This window comes from Vidua chalybeata, chromosome 13 (assembly GCF_026979565.1).
Source record: "Vidua chalybeata isolate OUT-0048 chromosome 13, bVidCha1 merged haplotype, whole genome shotgun sequence".
NCBI lineage: Eukaryota > Metazoa > Chordata > Aves > Passeriformes > Viduidae > Vidua > Vidua chalybeata.
In genome coordinates this window covers 7,100,058-7,122,630 of record NC_071542.1, presented here as the reverse complement: position 1 = coordinate 7,122,630, position 22,573 = coordinate 7,100,058, and the positions used below count along the sequence as shown (strand labels likewise).

General features: G+C 38.6%; 1 protein-coding gene across 2 annotated transcripts in view; it reads left to right on the top strand.

Moving 5' to 3' along the window:
- Positions 1 to 22,573, top strand: part of MYZAP (myocardial zonula adherens protein) — a 50,381-nt gene that overhangs the window by 19,939 nt on the left and 7,869 nt on the right. The window contains exons 6-13 of one of the 2 annotated variants that reach the window (XM_053954649.1): positions 403 to 555; positions 3,275 to 3,400; positions 4,244 to 4,372; positions 6,141 to 6,226; positions 8,377 to 8,482; positions 18,891 to 18,974; positions 19,395 to 19,495; positions 20,880 to 21,388. In XM_053954649.1, the coding sequence (XP_053810624.1) occupies positions 403 to 555; positions 3,275 to 3,400; positions 4,244 to 4,372; positions 6,141 to 6,226; positions 8,377 to 8,482; positions 18,891 to 18,974; positions 19,395 to 19,495; positions 20,880 to 20,982 (888 nt within the window). In that variant the 3' untranslated portion in view covers positions 20,983 to 21,388. Of the gene's footprint in view, positions 1 to 402; positions 556 to 3,274; positions 3,401 to 4,243; positions 4,373 to 6,140; positions 6,227 to 8,376; positions 8,483 to 18,890; positions 18,975 to 19,394; positions 19,496 to 20,879; positions 21,389 to 22,573 lie in introns of those variants that run through there. The other variant, XM_053954648.1, reaches the window with a different exon arrangement.

Below are 22,573 nucleotides of genomic sequence, written 5' to 3'. Positions count from 1 at the left end.
TGTATCTGAGCTGAAAAACTTAATGTCCCTGCTTTCTTGTATGTAACAAGAATGTTACGTTTTTGTACATTACTTTCTTGTCTTCAGTCCACTGCATTTTGTATGTATGGCATGGCCATCAGAGAGAAGGGAAGATTATTCATGCTGAAATGTATCCATGTTCCTTTTTTTTTTTTAAACAGTGTTTCAGGACTCAATTTCACTGAGTATATTCCTCATGGAAACACCTTCTAGCAACAACAAAAGCCATAGTTTTAAATGTTAAAGCTTGCAAAACTGTTCACACTGCATTAATATGTCAGGAAGCTCTTTAAATGTGCTGTCTGTTTCATAATCTTTTGCCTATATTAATTCATCAAATTATTTCTGATTTTTAATATGTACTTTGTCTCTTTCTTCTAGAAAACTCTAGTGGATGTTACATTGGAGAACACAGACATAAGGGAACAAATAAGGAATTTAAAACATACACATGAGCAATCTATGGAAAAGCTGAGAGAGAAGCAAAAGCAACTGGAAACGGCACAAATTGAAAATCAGTTACTGAAGTTAAAGGTGTGGTATATAAACTCCCCTAAAAATACTGCACATTAAAGGCATTAGGTGGATGTTAAATTAATTCCTTGGCCTTTTCTATAAAGGATTCTTCATTCTTCATGCCCTTGTCATGCCCTCAAGCTCCCTTATTTCTGTGAATCAATACTGGTTTAATAACAAAGAATTTCAGCTGGCGACAGGCAGTCTTCCCATAACATGGGATGTAACATAAGAGAGAGAGATGTTGGCAGGTGAAAATTCAAACCATTAAATGGTTATTAGTGTCCATTCCTATTAAGTGAAGGAATATTACAACTCTATACATTCCTACCTGAATTTCTTGGTATTGACTTTCTTTGGTATTGCATCATTTTTAATAGGTAGCCTGTTAAGTCTTACGAGCATGTAGTCAGCAGGTAACAGCAAGCATCTTCAAAAGAGTGTTAAGGTATTTCTTTCAGAGAAATGCAAGCGAACAAAAAACAAACTGCAAGGTTTAATATGACAGAAAGCTTGACCATGTTCTCCCCTCATCAGCCAAATGTATTCCTTTAAGCTCAAAAAAACCAAGCTCACAAAAAACCCAATTAAAACAAAGAATACCCTCTCCCCCCCAAAAACCTTTTGTAAAATTGGTCAAAGTAGACCAATTGGGATATCGTACTATATCAGAATTCATCAAATTTTGAAAAATTTGTTTCTATTTTTGATAAAGTTTCTGAAATTAAAGTGACTGCAGCTATATTCATGTTTAATCTTGTGAGAGAAGGTGTTTCTTTCTGGCTGTTTTGCTAGTGACTAGCACTCATGTTTAATGATGAATGGTTAAACAAGAAAACATAAGTGCATTTCTTGTTCTGCTTTCCTCTCACAGTGAAGCTCTACAGGCTATAAAAGTAGCTGTATTTTGCACCTGTTGTTGTCAGCAGGAAATAAAAAGACGGAAAAACCAAGTAACAGATACAAAAATTATGCAATTAAGATTTTAAAACAGAAATTCAGGCTTCACTATAATATTAAGGACATGCCCCAGCAAGTCAGGGAAAGGTATGTCTGCTTCTGAGAGCAAGGAACTGCAGCTTAAGTCTCAGTTCAATTGAATGCATAAGGATTTGTTTATCTTCAAGCATGTCAAGCTCTGCAGAATATATACCCTGCATTTACACAGCTGAAGTGTAAATTTTGCCCTCACACTTTAAGTTTTAGTACCAAGTTAGTAAATAATATACCTCATTACTATCTTTGACAGTTAAATATAAAATTGTGTCTCAAATGGTGCCAAGACTTCTGGGAATTCATTCTAGGGGTGAATGTAAGGGGATCTGGGTGTGGGATCTGGGAGGTTACTTTTGAAAAGCAGTAACTACTGTGTACCATGATTACATTCTGGGTGGAGAACACACCTATGGGGCTTATTAAGGTTTGGTTTATTCATAAATCTGTAATAACTTAGAGTGGAGATGTTGCTTAAGTGTATTGTAACAGATGCCCTGATACATCCATTTTTTTAATGCTTGTTTTTACTGTCCTCATTGCACAAGGTGTAAGGGAAGGAATGATGGAAATAAAGGGCCAGATCCTGTTCCAGTTCAGTGTATCTTAAGGAATCTGGCGTTTAATGATTGGCTTACTCTAAATGATACGATTCTTTCAGGCTTCCTGAAATGTGGAAGGTTCATTTAACTCCACATCCTCTCATAAAGTGCAGGTCTGTGCCCCAGGGTTGGCCTGGGCAGATGACAAAGGGGACAATTGCAGTACAAGTGGAGTCCTTCAGGGCTCATCCCTTTTGAAAGAATGAAACACACTTTTGTTTTTCTACAGGGTACTAAACAAGCTTGTTTCTGCCATGCAAGATGAGTCCAAGGGTTTACTAAACCTTTTGGTCCTTGAAATAGAAAAAAATCCAACCCAAAACTCTAATCAACAGAACTCTGTATTTTGTAGCTGTGTTAAGTGTGGTGATCAGCAGGGAGCACTTTATTCCTCCTCTTCCTGTCACTTTTGTAGCACCCACCGCATTTTACTAACGTTGGCTGATTCACAGCATCCCTAGGAGAAGAACTAAGTTCTGTACTAGCTGTTTTACTTCAGTTTTATTGTGGTTTACGTAGTAGATGGACCTAAGCTGTGAATGTCCTATCTGGTGTTTTAATTACTGCGGGTGTGGTTCAGTCAGTGTTTTCAGCCAACAGCAGGAAATCCTGTCTCTGAATTACCATTCTGCCTCTTCCCTGTAGCTCTAGTAAAGTTTCTGGTTCTGTTGTTAAAAATTAACCCTTCCATACACCTGAGAATTTTAATTTTCAGTTTGATTGCAGGGGGGGCACTGCAATAAAGTATTGCTTTGGGTGTTCATGGTCATTTAGAAAGAGGAGTTGAGTCTTGTCCATCTCTAGTCCATGCTTCAGTAGAGCAGGGGGAGACAATATTGTTTCAATGGGGAAACAAACCAAGTGACTTGGAGGCTGTTGCGGAATGGATCAGCAATGACTAAATGAGCTCAATTCAGACAATATGGAACTTGATGGAACAGTAACTTCTACAGATTTAAATTTTGTGAATACTGGCAGAATGCTGTAAATGGTCTTGATGCAAATGGAAATCTACTTTTGCAATGTCAGATTTATAACAAGGGGGAGCTTAACTTCAAACTCTTATTTTCTCATCATATGAACTCTTTCTCCTGCTGCCAGCAATACTGTACTTATGATGGGGTGACCTTCCTGTCTCATAGGTGGAATCATCGCAGGAAGCCAATGCTGAAGTCATGAGAGAGATGACCAGAAAGCTGTATAGTCAGTATGAGGAAAAAATGCGGGAAGAGGAACAGAAACACAAGGCTGAGAAAGATATGCTCCTGGTATGTACAGCCAGTCTGTAAGAGCAGTGCTTAGCTTGGATGTCGCAGTCGCTTCATACTCTGGAGTTGATGCAAGTTCCTTCACTTCTGTCTCTGTGATTAGTCATGCCATAGTTACTAAGCTTTCCAAACATTTGGGGTTGTAGGACTAAGAAAAATATGTGTTCAAACATAGTAATATCAATGATAATGTTGATTTCAAAATCTGAAGTCGGGTAAGTAGGTTTTTCTAACTTCTGATTCTCTAAAAAAGGAAAAGATAATGTCTAATTTTAAGTGACAGTTTAAGAAGGAGAAAGGGAACAACTTCACTGGATGCTACTGGAGCAAGAACTTTCCTGTCCTCTAATTTCCCTCCACACCCAAGTTAAACCTTCCTATGAGCAGTCAGCTGTTGCATTTTTAAAAATTATAGAGTCAGATAATAATGAAGATTGAAGAGAGATGCTCCTTTTCATTCATATTGCTTTGCATGTAAGGAAAGTACAAAGCTGAACGTGGTCAACTATGGTGTTTAGAAAGCTGTCTTTTGCAGCAGCATATTTTTCTCATGCTGTTATTTAACAGCATCCTTGGGAAGGGAAATCAGGTATCTAAGAAATGGGTAAAAGTTTCTCTTCAATTGTCATAATGACGCTTTACTAATTCCTGCGTATTTCAAAACACTCTTAATCTTTTGCTCTATATAATTCACTCTTAGGGTCATAACTCTTCCAGATTTCTGAGCAGGTGTAGTGAAAAGCTTTGGGCTCTTTAGAGCTATTAGCCTGGCCTGATAGCCAAAAAGAAGACGAAATATTCCTTATGAGATGCTAATGTGACTGTAAATGTTCTTGCTTGTAGGAGGAAACAAATCGGCTTCTGAAGGCTATTGAAGAGGCAAATAAGAAGATGCAGATTACAGAAACAAGCATACAGGAGAAAGACCAGAGAATTGGTGAGCTGGACCGGCTGATTGAACGCATGGAAGAGGTATGAGAGCTGACTGCTGCCTTGAGAGGAAATGCACCAAGTGCATGAGGAAATATCAGTTGTTATTGTTCTGCTGCTCAGCTCCGTGCTCAGTGACATACCATTGCTGTTTGCATCTTGGTTACTGTGTCTATATCAGTAAATGCACCTGGACTGCCATAGGGGCCCTGTGATGAGGAGGTGGTTCTCTCTTCCTGGTGGTCCTTACAGGGCAGCATCTATTTAGGAAATAAACCATTATTTCAAAGAGAGAATTTAAAAACCATTCAATGTCTCTTCAGTGTGCAAGGTGTCTTGAGCCTAATCAAGTAATAATCATAAATGACCCAGCCTCTTCTAAAGGTTGCTGTGGTAGGTCCATAGAGTGCACAGAGCTCTTTCTGGGGATGGGTAAGAAGCTGATGGAGAACCTACAGGATCAGGATTAAAGGGAGGGCAGGGACAGGTGACATCAGAGTGAAGGGCTACCCAGCCAGGAAGGCTGAAAGGATGAGGCCCTTCACAGACAATGGGAACAGCCTCTTGTTCACAAGCCCTGGTCCTCACGGGGATTTTCAACCACCCTGACATCATTTGGAGGGACAACACAGCAGAGCATAAGCAATCCAAGTTCTGGAATGTGTTGATGATAACTTTTTTCTCCAGTTGATAGAGGAGCCAGTGAGGAGAGGTGCTGTTCTGGAACTTGTTCTCATCAACAAGGAGGAACTGCTGGGGAATGTGAAGCTCAAGGGCAGCCTTGGCTGCAGTGACTATGAAGTGGTCTTGGATATACTTTGGCATTTCTCATTTCATTCAATAGCAGGCATCTCATCTTTAAAGATTCGTGCCTCACTATCTCACATACAGGAGCAGAGTTAGTCAGTGAAGGGAGTACAATCTTCTGCTCTTCCAAATGAAGTGTTTTTTTTTCACTAATTTCACTTTATTGTAGTACATATTAAATATCATTAGCTACTGAGAAATAACTTTTTATAAGCCAGTCTTGTTGGCTTGACTGGTTAATGTGCATTGAGTCCCTTTTGTCTAATGCTTGCAAATCCATTACTAGAATTAATGATTATACTGAGAAATTACTCAACTTAATTTGCCCCTGTAGTGGCTCCATTAACTTAATCTGGGCTTCAGCCTACAACTTTTAAGTATTATGCAGTGAATGTAGGATTGCAGTACAGTTCACAAGTACAGAGGAGTTCCTTCACTTTAGTTCTCTAATCTGCTCTTATCTGGCTGATACTCACGCAGTGAGACTGAATGCCTCTTGAATTCCTATCAAGGTGGATAACACACTTACACTTCTCTGTTACCCTGTTTGACTCAAACCCTAAGTCCTCACAGATCTTCACAAGCACTGTGCTGGTGGGCACTTAAAAATAAACAGGAATACTCTGGGGGAAGAAAATGCAGCAGTACCTTTTAGCTCAGCCTTGGATTGGGAGATCTTTTTAGAGCGATAATGTGGACAATTTGACTTGATGTAGTTAAAGATTTTGATGACTCATCTTTCTATTGAAAAAATTCAGTTTCAAGTACAGCCATACATCTTCAGATAGGAAATTGAAAACTGATTTTGTTTCCATGCATAGCTGGGGAATTGATTTTATTATTATGTATTCTGTGCTCCTTGGCTATAGGAAATGCATGAATTTTGTTTAATCAGTTTCTATTTTAATTTCACAAGTGATGTTTTGAATTGCAGTGAAATATGCTTTGTGAAGCCTTTACATTTTGATACATGGAGAACTGAATGATAACTTTTCTTGTTTAGGAACGTCACCAGCTGCAAAAACAACTTGAATTAAATGAACTACAAATATCTGGAGCAAAATCTGAAAACAACTCTGACAGTGAAAGGTGAGATATGACTTGCCTGTGGAACTTCTACTATTGCTAGGAAACTTCAGGGGTTTCTTTGTTTTTGTAGACATCTGATTGTTGCCTTTTCTAACTTTAAAACTGGAGTCTAGTAGAGATTGTCCATCTGAATGTAGGTTTATTGACATGTAAAATATCAAGACAATTATTTTTTGCAACAATGACCACCACCTTCATGCATCTTTTCTGAAAAGTTGTTTGCAAATGTGTAGAGTCCATTGTAGATGGAACAAGCTGTAACATACCTGTGGCTCGCATTTTTCTTAAACCTGCATTCCCAGATTCAGAGGAGTATGATCCTGTCTATGAATATTTTCACTATCTAAACTCAAAGGTTTATATGACACTGCTTGAGTGGGTAAAGATGAATTATAACCAGAGACTGAATAATAGTACTTGATTACTACTTACGATTCTATGGCACACAGAAATTAAGTTTTACTGTTTTGGGCGTCCTGTTGTTCTTTGGAAAGCATAAACATGAAAGGAGGCCCCTGCTGAGAGCTTTCTCAGTGCCTTGTATTGATCTGTGACCAGCTTCTCTGGTTTCAGAGTAAGAATGGCTTTTCACAGCAGCCTGTTAAAATAATAACTTCAAGTGAACAGATGTTGTTCACATACAACATAGAATATGGAGATGAAAGATAATTGCTGTTTTCCTTTACCTCTGAATAACACAGACACTACTTGCTTCAGTGAATCCTTTCAGTGTGAAAAGTTACACTGCAGTAAAAGGGTAAAGGCAGTGTTCAGGCAGGAATTTGTGCAATGCAAGCAAACTCACAGTTGTAATCTATGCCATGCAAGCAATAAATCTGTGTTCAGATGATGCTGGTTTATTCTTGTTGTTTTTACCTGTCTCTACCTTATCAGACACTTGAGCTCCACCTTAGGATGTCAGTTCCATTTCTCCATTGCTATCAATGCTTAAGATCCTGAATCTTCCAATGAGATACAAAATATGTGCTACAATTGCAATTAAAATATAAATTAAAGTTTTATGAGATGTTAATATGCACAACTGAAAAACCTGCTGCAATGCTTTGAAGTTTTTGAGTCCTTGTCAAAGTGCTGCAGTTACATTTCTGCAGAGTACTTCATTGTTAATAGAGACTCTTTTGGGGGGAAACAGCATACAATTCAGTCATTCACTGGAATCATGTCTTACAATTTGCCATCTGCTGCTTTGTCTTAGAATGGTTTTTCTATTTGCAGCTTTAACAGTTTTTTTTGTTTTTTTTTTTTGCTGTGCACAGACCAAGATGAAAAAAGCCTTTTTGTTTTTGATTCCCCTCCTCCCATTCTCAAATTCTGTCCAGTCCTGAACCTAGGAGTACAGGAGTTTATTTTGTAAGCAAGAAATTGCTTCCTTTGACAAATTTTAAGAATTGGACATTGAGATAAAAATGGAGACTCCCATGGCCAAAGAGACAAAAACTTAGGGAAAAGCTTCACTCGGGTTTCCTTGCGTATTCTACAGCTACTTTTCTGACAAGCTGCCAAACCAACTAGTGGCAGGAGTTCTGTGGGAGTTCACTTTCTGTATTAAACAGATTGAAGAAATGCAGAATCTATCTGAAGAGTTGTATGCATAAATTTAAACCATTCATAGCATTCCTGCTGACTGTTGAGGAGTTAATACTATTCCAGTTAGCATTCTGCTGCTGTTGGCAGCTCTGCCAAAGCCTTGATTCAAGACTCCCCTGCAGTAAGACAGCTTTGAAAGCAGACCTGCTTCCTGGCTTTTGTTTAGCATACATTTCCAAAATATTTGCAGGTAGTAGTCAGGCTAAATGTGTCTCTCTGAAGCTGAAGATGTAGTTGTCTAGATGCCTTTCACTAAAGGAAAACACATCTTGAGATGAGTTTTGTCACATTGTTTAATTGTCAGCACTTCAGGCTCTGAGTAAGCATGTCAGTATGCAAGACAAAGGTGAGATAACTTGGGTGGAGATGGCCGCTTGGACTAAGATCACATTCAAATGTACTTTGGACAATTTGACATGTCGGTGCAATTTGACTTGCCTGTCCTGATTTATGGTGGATTCTGGGGGTTGTTCTTGTTCTGCCTATACTCCCCACTGTACAGCTCCCCACTTACAGGCTTGATCCTTGGCATGTTTTGCCAGGTCGCAGCATTTGGAGGAGGTAGCAGCCAGCTTGAGAGAGCGGATCAAACATCTGGATGACATGGTCCACTGCCAGCAGAAGAAAGTCAAGCATATGGTTGAGGAGGTGAGATGTAGTAAAACAACTCAGTCTTTGGGGAGCACTGGTTCTTTTACTACATAATCCAAAGAGAGCTGTGTTCTTTGTGTAGTTGCCTTATGACACCTTTGTTACAGTGGAAGTTGAGCTAAGCATCTGGAGCTAGTGAAGCAGAAAGAGTAGATGAAAGCAGTTGAATGCAGTGGCTGTGGGTTATATACTGTGATCTTTAGGCTGACACTAGTTCTGTACCTCTTCATGGGTGTTCAGGAAATGCAACACAACTTCCAGCTCAATTTGAACCATTCAGAGGGTACCTCTGATACAATGCAGTCTAGTCATTAACAGTCTCCTTCCTGTACAGAAGTGAAAGGCAAAAGCTGACCTTTATTTTTTTGTTCTTCTGGTTTTGGGAGATTTTGTTTGAGTTTTTTTTTTTTTTTTTTTAATTATTATTTTTTTTTGTTTGTTTGTTTGTTTGATTGATTCCTCACAGAAATAGGAGCAAGCAAAACCTGTGAGCAAGCACAGGTTTTCACTGCTTATCTTTTCTTACTCTGGGGACATTGGTCTGGGGACATTGTTTTAGCTGCTTCCATTTCCTGTAAAATTTTAAGTGGCATGTTGCTGGATAGCTGCTTTAGGTTACAGGTTACCTATGTGTCAGGAAACTGTTCTGCAGTCAGAAGGCTGTAATTGCAAACATTTCTGTTTCTCCAAGTAGGAAGAATGACATGAGAAATTGATAAGTTTAAATTGGAGCTTTACAAAGCTGACTGACAGCTCTATTAGACGAGCCTCCTCCTGCAGAGACAATGGGTGTTCATGAGATACCTTTGATTGGTATCTGGACATCATACATTCAAGATATCAAATGTTTAAAAGCCACTCAAATCTAAGGCATTCTTTCTGCATTCACAATGTACTGTTACAGGATTTCTGATTAGGCATGCAGATGTTCCATTTTTGTCAAGATTGTATTTATATGCATTTATGTGTGCTTTGTTTTATAAGATTCTGATGCAGTCCTGTATGATCAGGTGCGTGATTCTAGTGTCTTTTACACAGAGGGATTAAAGTTCTTCTGTTGTATCAGACATACCAAGTCTTGAGGTTTTGGTTTTAGTTTAGTTCACCATTATCACCATTTTTAAGCATCCTAGCTGGTCTAAAACAAAACTTACAGTCTTCGTACCATGGTATTTTGATAAGGAAAACTTCTCCAGTCCAATAATCCAATCCATCTAATTAATGGATTGTGGGAACAATTATTTAATCTGTTTTGTATGTCTGTACATCAGACATTGTATTAGAAGTGTTTTTCTGCAGGATTTGTGATGCATGTGGCACCCTGAATGAATCTAGTAATACATAAGGATGGTGGCCTAAATTTTGCCCTTTGTTACTAAATATATTTTAAACTTCTGGTTATAACTTGACCTCTAGTGGGCTGCATAGGTATAACAAGACCTTTCAGCTCTATATTTTGTTTTGAAGTAAAACCACATATAAATCTTGAGCCAATTATTACAATTTCATTAATATTAGATTTGATGGGTGAGTTGAGCTTACTAATTACTTGTAATGTATTTCTGCTGGTGCCTTCATATACGCAGAAAGCCCTTCTAGACCAGCTGGTTATCCTATTTAACAAGTGTTAGGTGACCAAGTCACTACTTAATTGTCAAACAGGTCTGCTTCTAACTGCTGTCTGGCTGCCTGCTTTTCAGATTCAGTTAAATCTCTATCAGTCTTGACTGCCACATAGCCGTAGGGTAGATATTTTTGTGCTTTCCTTTAGTCCCTGTGTGTTAAAATTTTTATTTTAATTCAGCTTCCTTCTGCATGAACACCTGTGTAGCTACATTTACATTTTCACTAATGAGCTAGCTAAAGACTCCTGTACCAGAGGTTTGATCAGGTCAGGTGGTACCAAATACATCAGGCATTTAATGTTTGGGGCTTTTTTAAAATTTTGTGTTATTTGTTGCTTGTGTTTGTACTGTGTTTGAGAAAATATCCATAATAGAGTTGGCATGCCCTGTTTTAAACTAGACTCTTAATTAAAGGCCTAAAAATAGCAGTTTTATTAATGTAGAGAAGAGTAGCTGTTCACCATGGGGCAAGAGAAAAACATTGCAGATATGTATGTCCTCAGCTGTCCAAGTTGTGTGTCCATGTGGTGCTGTTCATGACATTTTGCTTTTCTCTGCATAATATTAGATAAGTATTTCTTGACTCATTTTAAGCAAACACTTGCTAACTATGCCATAGAAACTGAAAAATTTGCAACAAAAATATTGAAAACGAATGCTATCTGAAGAGTCTGTTCTGAAGTTAGGTTAAAAACTAGTGAGCAGCAGTGCTAAAAATATCTGCTAGAGCAAATAGGGAAAATTGTACTACTATTTAAGTCCCGGAAGACATGTTCATCAGGGTATATTTAAACACACATCCTCTCTACACTAAATTTAACTGATTGCAGAATGTAATGGCAAGGAATATCAAGAAAAGTGTAATGAAAATCTGCCCTGTTACTCATTATTGCAGTATTTTCATGGCTGGTATCTGTAAAATAACGTGCCATCTTAGGGTTTATGAGGGTATTATAATGATATTGATAACTTGAGAAAGAATAAATAATAATAAATAAATCAAAATAATAATAAATAATTCAAAAACTAGAAATCTTGCTTTCTGAAACACTTAGCTTCTCTGTGGCAGTCACTAGAGTGAGAACAGGCTAATCTGGAAACTGAGGAGAGAAATGGAATGAAAGTAAGTAGTTGAAATTATCAGCAGTGCTTATGTTTGGAGCTGAAACAGGTTCAGCTGCTGTATGAGCTGCTAGGTGGGAAAGCCTAAAGTTGCTTTACTACAGGATGAGCTTTGTTTACTATTAATCTTCATATACTGGACACAGATCTGAAGTATAAATAAGGGCTTTACTCTTCCAGTGTAAATCACAATGAGTTTATGCTGTTACCACCTCAAATTCAGAGAAATTGGAGAAATGAACATCACTTCAAAGAGATGCTGAACAAACAAATATACTGCTTCTAACTCATATGGAGAATGGTCAAAATTGGACAAGTACTGAGATGAATCTCCTGGCTGAAAAAAAGTCACGGAATAGATTGCTCTTAAGCCGTTTCTGGGAAAGATGACGGATCATTTGCAAATCACAGATGCAGGGCATTCTGTAAAAGAACAGCAAGCAGCCAGGAGGAAGGGAAAGAGAAGCTTTATAATGCATTTTTGTGATGCAGCAGGCAACTCTAGCACCTCTGGTGCTATTTTGATGGCATTTAAAAATATGTTAGTAGGTGGTGGTCAGTCCTAACTTAGGCATGAAAGGGGATGCTGTCAGAGAAGCATCAAATGTAGGAGGCCATGGAGGTAAAGAGTATGAACACCTTCCTCTTCATAGAGCTCATCATGTTGGTACTGAATGCAATGATTTTGTGATCTAAGGAATTGAGCCCAGGCAGAGGAGGACACTCAGAATTCAGTGTCCTTAGCAAAAAAAAAAAAAAAAAAAAAAAAAAAAAAAAAAAGCTTCTATTTTTTTTCCTCTGAAAATAAATCCTTCCATCTCAGGCATTAATAGAACCTTTTTCAGCTTGATCTAGTCAAACCAGTCATAAATTAAATAGAAGCATAGAAAATAACTTTCAGAAGAAAAATAAATGGAAGAAATAAAATGGAAATTTTCTCAAGTTGGTGACCTTCAACACCTCTGTGTGTTAGCTCTCATGCACATACATTTTTTATCCTCATAGGGATTCTTTTCTGTGAGAGCAAAAATTGCTGCTCATTAGTGCACCAGCTGAGCAGAAAGTTATCCTGCATAGTCTTAAAGCCTCATGTTCTCATTAGAGAGAGATTGCAGATGATTTACTGCTGACAGATTTATCCCTGTGTTGAACTTGTTTGTTAAACAAATCTATTTGTTCACAGCTTAGTGTAGTATGTTTAAATGCAGTGCTGGCAGTTAAAAGTGCAGGACTTGCATTTGGCAGGTGTTTAGAAACCCAGCCCTTTTCTCATACTGCTTGTACATCACAGGCTTTCAAAAAATGAGTGAGGAGAGACAGATGGCCCGAGTGGGTCACCTAAGGCTCAGATTTTTTAGCCCTTGCCTTTGTAGCTGTCTTAAAGTACGGCTGGGTAGAGCAAAGGCAATCCAGGAATTTGCAGGGAGACTCAGGTGAAAGGCAGAGGCACACAAACTTCGGGCCCTTCCACTAAGGAGTTTCCCCTGCAGAGATGGGACGGGGCAGGCAGATGTAGGCACAGGGGCACCACGGGAGGGCATGGGAAGCTGCTACCACACTGTTCCCTTCAGGGCTGAAATTGCTCTTGTTCTGTGAGAGGGGTAAAAGCCTCTCTTCTAAGTACCTGTCTGATGGGTCAACCAGTTCATCCTGTGTGTGCCACTGTAGGAAATGAGACTTTCATGTAAGATAAATTAAACACAAAACATAGATTTTAAATTAGCAAAATAATTATTTTGTGGCTCGATCTCAATTTCAAAACTGGAGAGATTTAAGAGAGGTTTCTTTTTGAGATTTATGCAATTCACTTTTAAATGGATTGCAATTTCATTGTACAGTAAGCTTATTTTATATGTAATGTTGTTTCATTGTTGAGAAGCAGGAGAGGGAAGGAAATCAGCATTTATATTTTGTAAGCAAGGCAAGGGGGTTGATGCACATATAGGAAGCTGTTCTGAGGGGGTCTGAAGAAAAAAGAATATTTGATTTCATGCCAAGAAATTATCTACAGAATTCAGATTTCATGTGAAATTCCCCTAACTACTGAATTGAACTGTCTCTAGGTCATGGCCCATGAGCTGTTCTCCAGCTTTAGTCTCAGATTCGTTGGATAATAAATGGTGACCAGACACCAGGGAGAAGCTGTCTCCTGTGCTGTCGGGGAAGATACTTGCATGAAAGGACAAAGTGCTAATGAGCAAATGGTATCCCAAATACAGAAGATACTTTGTATTGCACAAATGGGGTATAAAAAGAAGAATTTTTTTCTAGAAAAGACTTAAATATCTGAAAATATCTGTATCAAGACACTCCAACCTCAGATATATAGTGAAATTTCCCTCTTTTAATATGGAAGAACAGTTTCAAGGTCAAGTAAAAGAAGCCACACAGAATCACAGAGGAGGAGAAGATGCCAACAACAGATGCCAAACTTTTATTAACCAAAACCTGCATTGCATATTTCCTACCATAAAAACGAAACAGCAACAAAAACGCAGAACAAGAAATGTAGAAAGAGAAACCCACCTTGGGAGCTTGGAGGAAGAAGATAAAGGACAGAACATGAATAACTTGCCACACCCTCCTCCCCCCCTCCCCAGTACAAGTGTTTGGCATTCCTCAGTGGACTTGAGCAAGCAGTACATTGCTGATCTGTTGGCAGAAGTAGAATCACTGCTGGTTTTGGTGAGAGGGTTTATATATGCACAACATCAGCACTTTCAGCTGGGAACTGCCAGGCCAAGTCATAAATTAGAAACTTGCCCATTACTAAGGTAGTGCTTAACGAGGTGGGTTGATGTGCAGACAATGAGCCAATGTCTGTAACTCATTAGGACATGTCAGCCCCTGCTTTAGCAATACATGGACATCAACCACTGGATAATGTGTTTGTAGAGCTCATTCATTTAGGAAGGTTTCTACATTGGTGCATTAACCTAAATCAGTCAGTTGTTAATTTTTCTGTAAATGCAATGTGAGTTTTAAAATACAAAAAGTGTAAGTTTAAGTATAAATGGATATGTTGCTCGCATGATTTAAGGAAGATTAAAAGGCAAAGGTGCTCATTCCTATTCACTGCATTATGGTCCCTGAAAAAGTGTCAACTCTTGTCTAGCCTCTCATAAATACTAGTTAGGGTCCAGTGAAATACAGGACTGAGGAAAATCCAGTTCTCCTTGTACAGCAATTACCTCTGAGAGCTCAGGCTGATGTTGCAATGTCTTGTCTGTCTTGTTTTGTGCATGCTGTGTAGCATCTGTTTGTCCTGTGTAGTCATACTTCTGACTAATTTGTTCATGTCTCTGTATTGGTGTTACTGATGCCCAGTACATTAATGGTAGATGAATAAGGAAAATATAGGTATAGTTGAAAAATATGATACTTATATATATTAAAACTGTTCTGGTAAATATTTTAAACTAGAGGATAATACTGTTAAGTGATAAATGGTGATTGAGTTTACCTAATAGCTGGATCTGTTCCAATCCAGGATATCGCTGTATAGTTTAATGCTTCCAAATCTGTATCTGAGTTACACAGAATAAAACAGTTTCCTATTTCAGGCTTTTTTTATAAAGGCTCTACATTTAAATACAATTTTAGTTTTCTCTCAAGATGCTTTTTCCTTCTGCTTTAATAGCTTTGTAATTCTGTTGATTTTTCATTCTAATACCATTAGTCACATATCCAGCATTTCTTTACAGACTCTTCCTTTTAGGTCTTGGAGTTCTCCAGTTCTTCTCTTGACTGTTCTTCTTAGGTATTCTGTCCATGAGATCAGTTTAATACTGTTGACTCTTTCATCTCACTTTCCATCTTAAGGAAGCAAAGTTTAGTATTTATACAGCCCATTCAAGTACTGTGACAATTATTTGGTATTTGGAGACTCTATAAGGTGCAGAAGTGAGAAAGAAAGAGATCTTCATCAATGGGATGGACAAGAAGAATGGAATCTTCTGGGAGATGCAGCAAGATAAAGTGACAATCTTAAGATTGAGGCAGCTTGAGAAATTACCTCAAGTTTTCTGAAGGAAAGAAAAGCATAGAGGTGGTGACAGCAGCAGGGCAGAAACAAGGATGAGAGATCTTGAAAAGAAGTCCATGACCATATTAATCCTGAGTCAGTGGATAAATTCAGGATGATTCACATTCCATGTTGGACCTTACGTGCTGATCCAGATCATTAAAAATTGCAGTGGGTATGTGAAATGCAAGCTGCCCACCCAGCACCACTGGCAGGGAACTTCATGGATGGTGCCGGGATGGGGAGAGATTCAGTGCCCTTTCTCTGCCCAGCAGGCAAGTGCCAGGGATTGAGGTGGGGTGGCTGAAGGGCTGAGAGCATGTCATGCCCCTCAGTTGCTGGCACAACAGATGAATTACAAACTGGAGCTTGGGCCTTGTAGCTTTTCTCTTCCCAGTTTTGGAATAGTCAGGATGTCTCCCAGATGGAGAAGGGAAAGCAGGAACAACTGGATACAGTGGGTTGGGGGAGGTAAGAGAGAATGAAGCAGGAGGAAGAAGGGTGACTGTGGCCCAGGGTTGCTAAAGTCACATTATTACTGTTAGCAGAACTGTTTTGAAAGGAATGAGCAGGTCATTAATGTAACTGGTATTTCTAAGTAGGTTTCCAGTTTTGTTTGAATGCTTAATGTAGACGGGAAGGTTATAGAAATACAGGTAGAAATGTGGAGTCTTAACAATGTCAGGTCAAGAATTAAATGCTAGGGAAGGTCTGTCTGGACATTTCTGGAGAAGGCTGGCAGAGAGAGCCTGAAGGATGTACCTGAATAGTGCTTGTAGAAAATTATGAAGAAATCTGAGAGGGTAGTTGTGCAAAAGCCAGGTTTGGAAGCAAGTTGCTGAGTTCTGTGAGCAGAAACTCTTGAAGTCTGCAGACCCAGAAAGGATGAGGTGAATTATAGACCATGAGCATTGACCAAAGAAAACATAGAAACATCAGGATAATTTTATCCTGGAGTCAGTACAGAAATTACTTGGATACAAAAGTCAATACATGGAATTTGAGAGTCTTTGGCTTGCACTGATTTATTTCTGACCAGGCTGTTCTGGCCACAACTCAGGCCTAGAGTTGAGTATTGTGTTTGACCCATCTTGCTTCTCCTCTTCTCCTCCTTACCTTTTATTCAACCCAAAGTCAAAATCTATTGCTCTGACACCTGCTAGATGTTCTCTTGCTTTATGCAGCTTCTAGAAACAAAGAAACTCTCAACATGTGAATTTGTGGGTTTTAAAACTTTAATATAGTAATATATTAATATAATCTCTTAGAGTTATTCCTGTTTTTCCTGGTTTCCTGTGACATACCCTCTCAAGGATTAATCAAATCAGGTTTTTCATTCCTGGTGTTAATGGCAAATGTTGATGTGTACTCAAGTCCTTATTCAGTAAATAAACTTATTTTTATAGTAAATTACTGTGCTGGGACGTGTCATCTTTGTCAGGACACTTGTTTGAGCCCTTGGCCTGCAGTAGGTGCTGAGGCAGCTCTTTGGCCATGTGTCTGGGGGTGCAGAATTCCTGCTCCATTCTGAGCCTGCTTTCCTTCTGCAGTGGCATCACAGGGTGCTCTGCTGTGTCCAGGGAGCAGGACTGCAGGACAATTTTCCTGGTGCTGAAGCAGCCTCTCATTTTAGCACCTCAAATGCAGCCTCACTGCTGCATTTATTTCTCCTGAAACGTATTTGGGATGTGTGGCTGTGTCTGAGTTCCTAATGTTTAAAGACCCACCAAAAGGTTCTATATAGGTTACACAATTCACAGCCTGATCATTCTGTAACCTGCATGGTCTAACCACACCATTCTTCTTGACTGCTAGACTGAGACACAGAGCTTGTAATGATATAGTACAATATTCTCTGCAGAAAAAAAAAAAAAAAAAAAAGGCAGATTTTTAAAATCTGGTGTAATTCTGGGGCAAGGGCATGGTTTTAAGGGGTTCTGACTGGTACCATGTAAAAATGCTACAGAGAGGCTGGAGCTACTGTTGTGTATGCTTCAGTCTGCTGCTCCCTAGAGCATCCTCACCAAAATACAAAATGTCTCTTTGGACTTCAGTTCTGTGTTTGGGGAGGGGAGGAAGCTGTTTCTCAAAGTCTTCCTTTTTGCATTCTCTGTTAGATTTTAAGGTGTCCACGCTTATCTTTGCCTTCAGACTATTCTAATTAAAATAACTCAAAAATGTCTGTAGGGAGCTGTCTTTCTGTAGCCAATGTGAAAAATAAGCAGAACTTTAATTTTAACTTACACAAAATCAATTTGTACATGATTCTGGTGAACATAATGGTTACTGTCAGTTTATTTCACTTCTTAGGATCTTTCTATCATAGAATGAATAGAAGTTAAGGTAAATGCCTGTGAAACACAGGAGTTGCCTTGCTTTTGGATGACAGATAGTTTGATCACTTATTTGGAAACAGAAATATTTTGTGTTTGATGTAAACACCAGCCTAGGCAGCTGATGGAGTTGATTATTTTCAATAACAAGTAAGAATGGCTGTATGTCAATGTGATCACACAGCTGTGCTTGGCATTGGGCTTCTTTGTGTGGCACTGATTATTGGTGTTAGTAATATTTCCTTATATGCATAGTAGGAGATTATTAATAGAAAAGATCCACTTGAAAGTCCTAAGAGAACAGTTTATCTTTTCTAAAGTAGAGTTTATTGGCAGGACTGAGGCTGTTGAACCAGGGAAGACATAACTGACTTAATTCAGTCATACTATTAAACAAAGTTGTGATTAAATATGACAATCGAGGTATGTTGCAAGATTTTCTGAAAATGTTATGAGCTTTGTGTTTCTGTGAGTTGAAAACTGAAATCATGGGTAGTTTTTATATGGACTGTAAAAGAGGAAAAAAAGGAAAGACCTGATTTTGAGAAAGATGGATGATGATAGCACTCCTGTATTCTGGAACTGTTCAGCTAAAACACTGTATGGAGTTTATGTTCTAGCTTTTCCAAGTAACAGCTGATCATTGTGTCAGTGACATGTGATACCTGAAAGTCATGGAGACTAAGTTAAAGCTCAGTTGGTCTTACAGCTTTTCATTTTTTGGTTCAATATGTGCATTTGTTTTGCTTCATTTTTTTTCACTTTTCTGTATGTTTTTGTTTAAATATTTTATAATTTCTAGCAGTAAATTTTTGGGAGGGTGTTATTTTCATTATTGTGCCTTGAGTATTTTATCTTCCTCCTTTAGCAGGATGGGAATATTTATATTAATCATTGTTTTCAGATGTGCTGAAAATTTTTACACTGGTGAAGGGGATGTTAGTGTTTGTTCACAGCTTTGATTTTAATATACAGAGTTAAAAAGTGACTGGTGAGAATGCTTGGAAAATTTGACCAAAGTATTCAGAAATGGTCATTCTTACAATGACTACCAGAAAAAAATGAACGTGTTCTGAGTGTTCCTTGACTTCAGTTTAGCTGGTCTGCAAAATGAATTCACTTTAGTAAAAGTCCACTAAATTTGATAGCTAATCCAGGGATTAAAGCAGTTTGTGAATACTTACAGGTACTCAGTTGTTTCTGAACAGTAATATTAAATACATTTTCTTCCTGTGATACCTAAATTGTTTTCTTCCTTTTCCCATCCCCATCAGACTAAACGTCTTTGTTTTTCCTCATAGATTGAAATGCTAAGGAAGAAAGTAAAAGAAAAGGAATTATTTATAATACAGCTTTTAGACAAAATCTCTTTCTTAGAATGTGAGGTAAGGCATTACATTTTAAGTTTACATTATTGTGATTATTTTATGAAACTGAATTAAATTTGAACCAATGTCATCCAGTGCTAACTGGATGTATAATTACTATATGTATTTGCTGTTCTTCAAATGGAAATTAAACATATGACCCCAGTCATTCAGTCAGGAGTGTGTGTAATATTCTCAATATTCAGTCTAAGTTTCTCAACTTACAATTTTCTAATAGGTTAATAATTACTTAGACCAGAAGCTTCTGAATAAAATTGTTGGTTTAATTTATATCCTTTCCAGAGTTAAGGATTCCTTTATTTTATCAATACATACTTTTACACTGTTTCTTGTAGGGAGAGGGCAATGTGCAATTTTATTTCCTTGTTTAATTACCGTAAATAAAATAAACTTGTGATGAAAATTACTGTTTCCCAGAATAAAGAATTACAAGATAAACTGGACTACTTAATGGAAAACCAACAAAAGACCAATATAGAAACCAGAGATACTGCTGTAGAATGTGATCTTCCATACAGGTATTTACTTTTTCTGCTTGTTTGTAGCAAAATTCTTCGTAATGTCCCTTATCAGTGCTGTATTAGTAAACCATTTTGCTGATGAACTGTTTGAGTGGACTGTGGAGTTTAAAAGAGCACTTCCCTCCTAGGTGCAGTTTACGTCACTGATTTATGGCTTAGGATTTATTTTTTTTTTCTTAAAGATGCAAACATACTGGAAACTCCTGGAGAGTAGTTATTGCCAATAATGCAATTTAAGTGGAGAAGTCAGAGAGGGGACTGTGAGGTGTGGCAAGTTCTGGTGCAGAGTGGCTGCTGGCAGTGCTGCAGACACAGGACAGCTCTGCCCAAGGCTGCTCAGCACAGCCTTTGGACACACTTCACCCTCTGTGCCTGGAGGTGTGACCAGGACCACTGGGAGAGCAGGGAACATCGACAGGGGAGGGCTGCAGCAGTTCTGGAGATCTCCTGGCCCAGGGGGAAGGATTGCCCCGTGAACAGTGCCAAGATATTGTCACGTCTGCACTGGAATGCTGTTGCTGCTCCGTGGTGCCAGTGGCTCTGCAGCCTGGCTTTGGGGAGCTCAGATGTGGTGCCTTCCCTTCTCCCCTGCATTGCCCTGAGCCTGCAGCAGGGCACTGAGCCCTGGGAGAAGGGCTCTGCTCTTGCACTTCAGTATTCCCCACAAGGCCCCACAGGGAAGGGCAAAACAGGAAACAAACCAGTAAAATAAGGAGGAACCCTTCACATTACTTTTATTACCAACAAGTAAACTTGTAACCGCTCTGTAAATTGAATTGCTTAGTTTGAGGAATGTAAATTAGCATATGAAATCAGCAAGCAAACAAAAATTTTCTTCATAATTTAAAAATACACTAATTTTGGAGTTCAGCCTAGAGCATATTTTAATGGCATGTGTTTTGTAACCTTAAATACACTGTTTTTTCACTCAGGTTGTCAACAGAAACCTATCTTTATTGCCCTGTCTCGTATGTGAGCACAGCCCCTACTTATCTGATATTTTTCCTCTTTTTGAGATTTATCTCTATGAAGGAATGCACCTCTGTGCAGTTTAGATTTCATGAAATTACTCTTAATGATTAACTGTGTTCATAAATGCAATATTGCTATCTTTTTTTGTTGCAGGACTCTTAATCCTAATAACTTTATTGCTGGGCATTCCACTGTGAGCACCAGCAAGTGCTGGCCTGTAAACATGTCAGTATTTGCCATGGTTTTTATCAAATATTCTTTGTGGCATTATAGAAAAGAAATATGGAACATACCAAATGCACTGATAAGTTTAATTTTAGCCTGTCAGTATCAGTGCCATGGCATTACGAGCCCAGCTGTGTGATACTCTGACCTTAACACTGTAAGCCTTCTCTTGTCTCCTGAACAGCACGAGCTCTGAGAACAGGCCTCCTGAAAGTCCGAGGCTGGTGAGGACGTACACCCCCTTCAAGAGAGTGCTGGAATTCAGCACAAGGAGCAGTACATCCTGAGAACCCAGCTCATCGATTTCTGAATACGAGCAGATAGCTTGCGCCTTTGCAGCTTGGTTAGATAAGTTTTTATCAGTTTAGAGGAGAGCAGCAGCATGGAGTCTTGCTAAATTTATCCTGAAAGCAGCTCTTTAGTAACTTCATTCCTGAAGTTACTACTGTGGGGGAATAGGGAAGCAGCAGGCTGAGTGAAGCAGCAGTCCGGCGATATTGCTTCTGTAGAAGCTGTCTAGTGCAATGTGTCATTTCAAATGCCTGTAAGGACTTGTATAGCTGTACAGTTGTGGGTTTTTCTTCAATTGTGTTGTAATTCTGTTTGAGTAATACAGCTCTAATATATTCTGTTGTCAGTACTACTGGAGCAGTACCTGAAGCTGTGCTGGCAGAGGGAATTTGTGTGGAAGCTCTGAGGGCGGCTCACACCTGTCCCAGAGACCTGGTGTGGCTGAGGGCTCTCTTCACCTGGGAGCAGCTCTTTTGTACCCAGCACTCTTTGTCTCGGAGGGAGAGATGAACTGAGCTGTTTAAAACAATTCCCTCAACACATGGCAGGTGAATATTGTGTTTGCTGCTCAAAACAGTAAGGGATAGAGCAGATTATAATGGAATTTGCTTTATTGGACTGAGGCACTGGTTTGCACTTCCTCAGTCATGGGACAGAGTGACCATGAGTGACACATTCAGTAGCAATTGTGTAGAAAAATCCCTGATGCTTTATTTATTTACTTTCCCATTCGAGGAAGGAGTTTTCATTAAACAAAAGTTTGCCTACTGCAACCTGCAGCAGTCCTTGCAATTCCAACAGCAACAGCAATCCTGAATCAGGATTTGGGGTTTTGAGTACTATTTTTTTTTTTTTTTTGTCCAAATCATTTAAAATCTTATCTTTGGCTTCAAAGTAGCAGCAGGAATAACTGTATCTAGTACTGAACTAATTTAAATATATATAGAGGGGATTATTTACATCTTGTTTTGATCTTCCACTCTTAGTGAGTTTAAAATGAAGTAGAAATATATCACTTTAATTCTCTTAACATGAATGAAGGACCTTTTTTTTTTCTAATTACAGTACCTGCAACAGAAAACAACTTAGGTTCTATATGCTCAATATTGTTCTTGCATGCAGTGTCAATCCCAGGAGGTTCTCACCTTGCCACAGAGCTTCACAAAGGGATTGCTTTTATCACCAGCTTCATGCAATTCAGTCCTGTCTATTCAAATCAAGTACACTTACTAAAGTTGTATTTAAAATAAGAATGTTGAACACACAAGAAGATGAGTAATAACTCTGATTTCAGGGATAAGCTTTGTACCTGTGAAATCTTATCTCCATCTAGTGGCTGATAACAGCAAATATTTGGACAGTATCTGTTTTTGAAGAGAAAGACACTAAAAACTAATCACAACAGGTATATTAATGTCCATTAGGGATGCAACTTTAGGTCTTACAGAATGTATTTTAGCATTTCTGTGCCCTAACAGTCCCTCTGTAATTCAGGACTTGAATTCTGAACCATGGTTTGTGAAAACTACTTTCAAAATTAAGATGAATGGATGAAGGTGGTAGTTTTAGATAAAAGGAAATGAATCT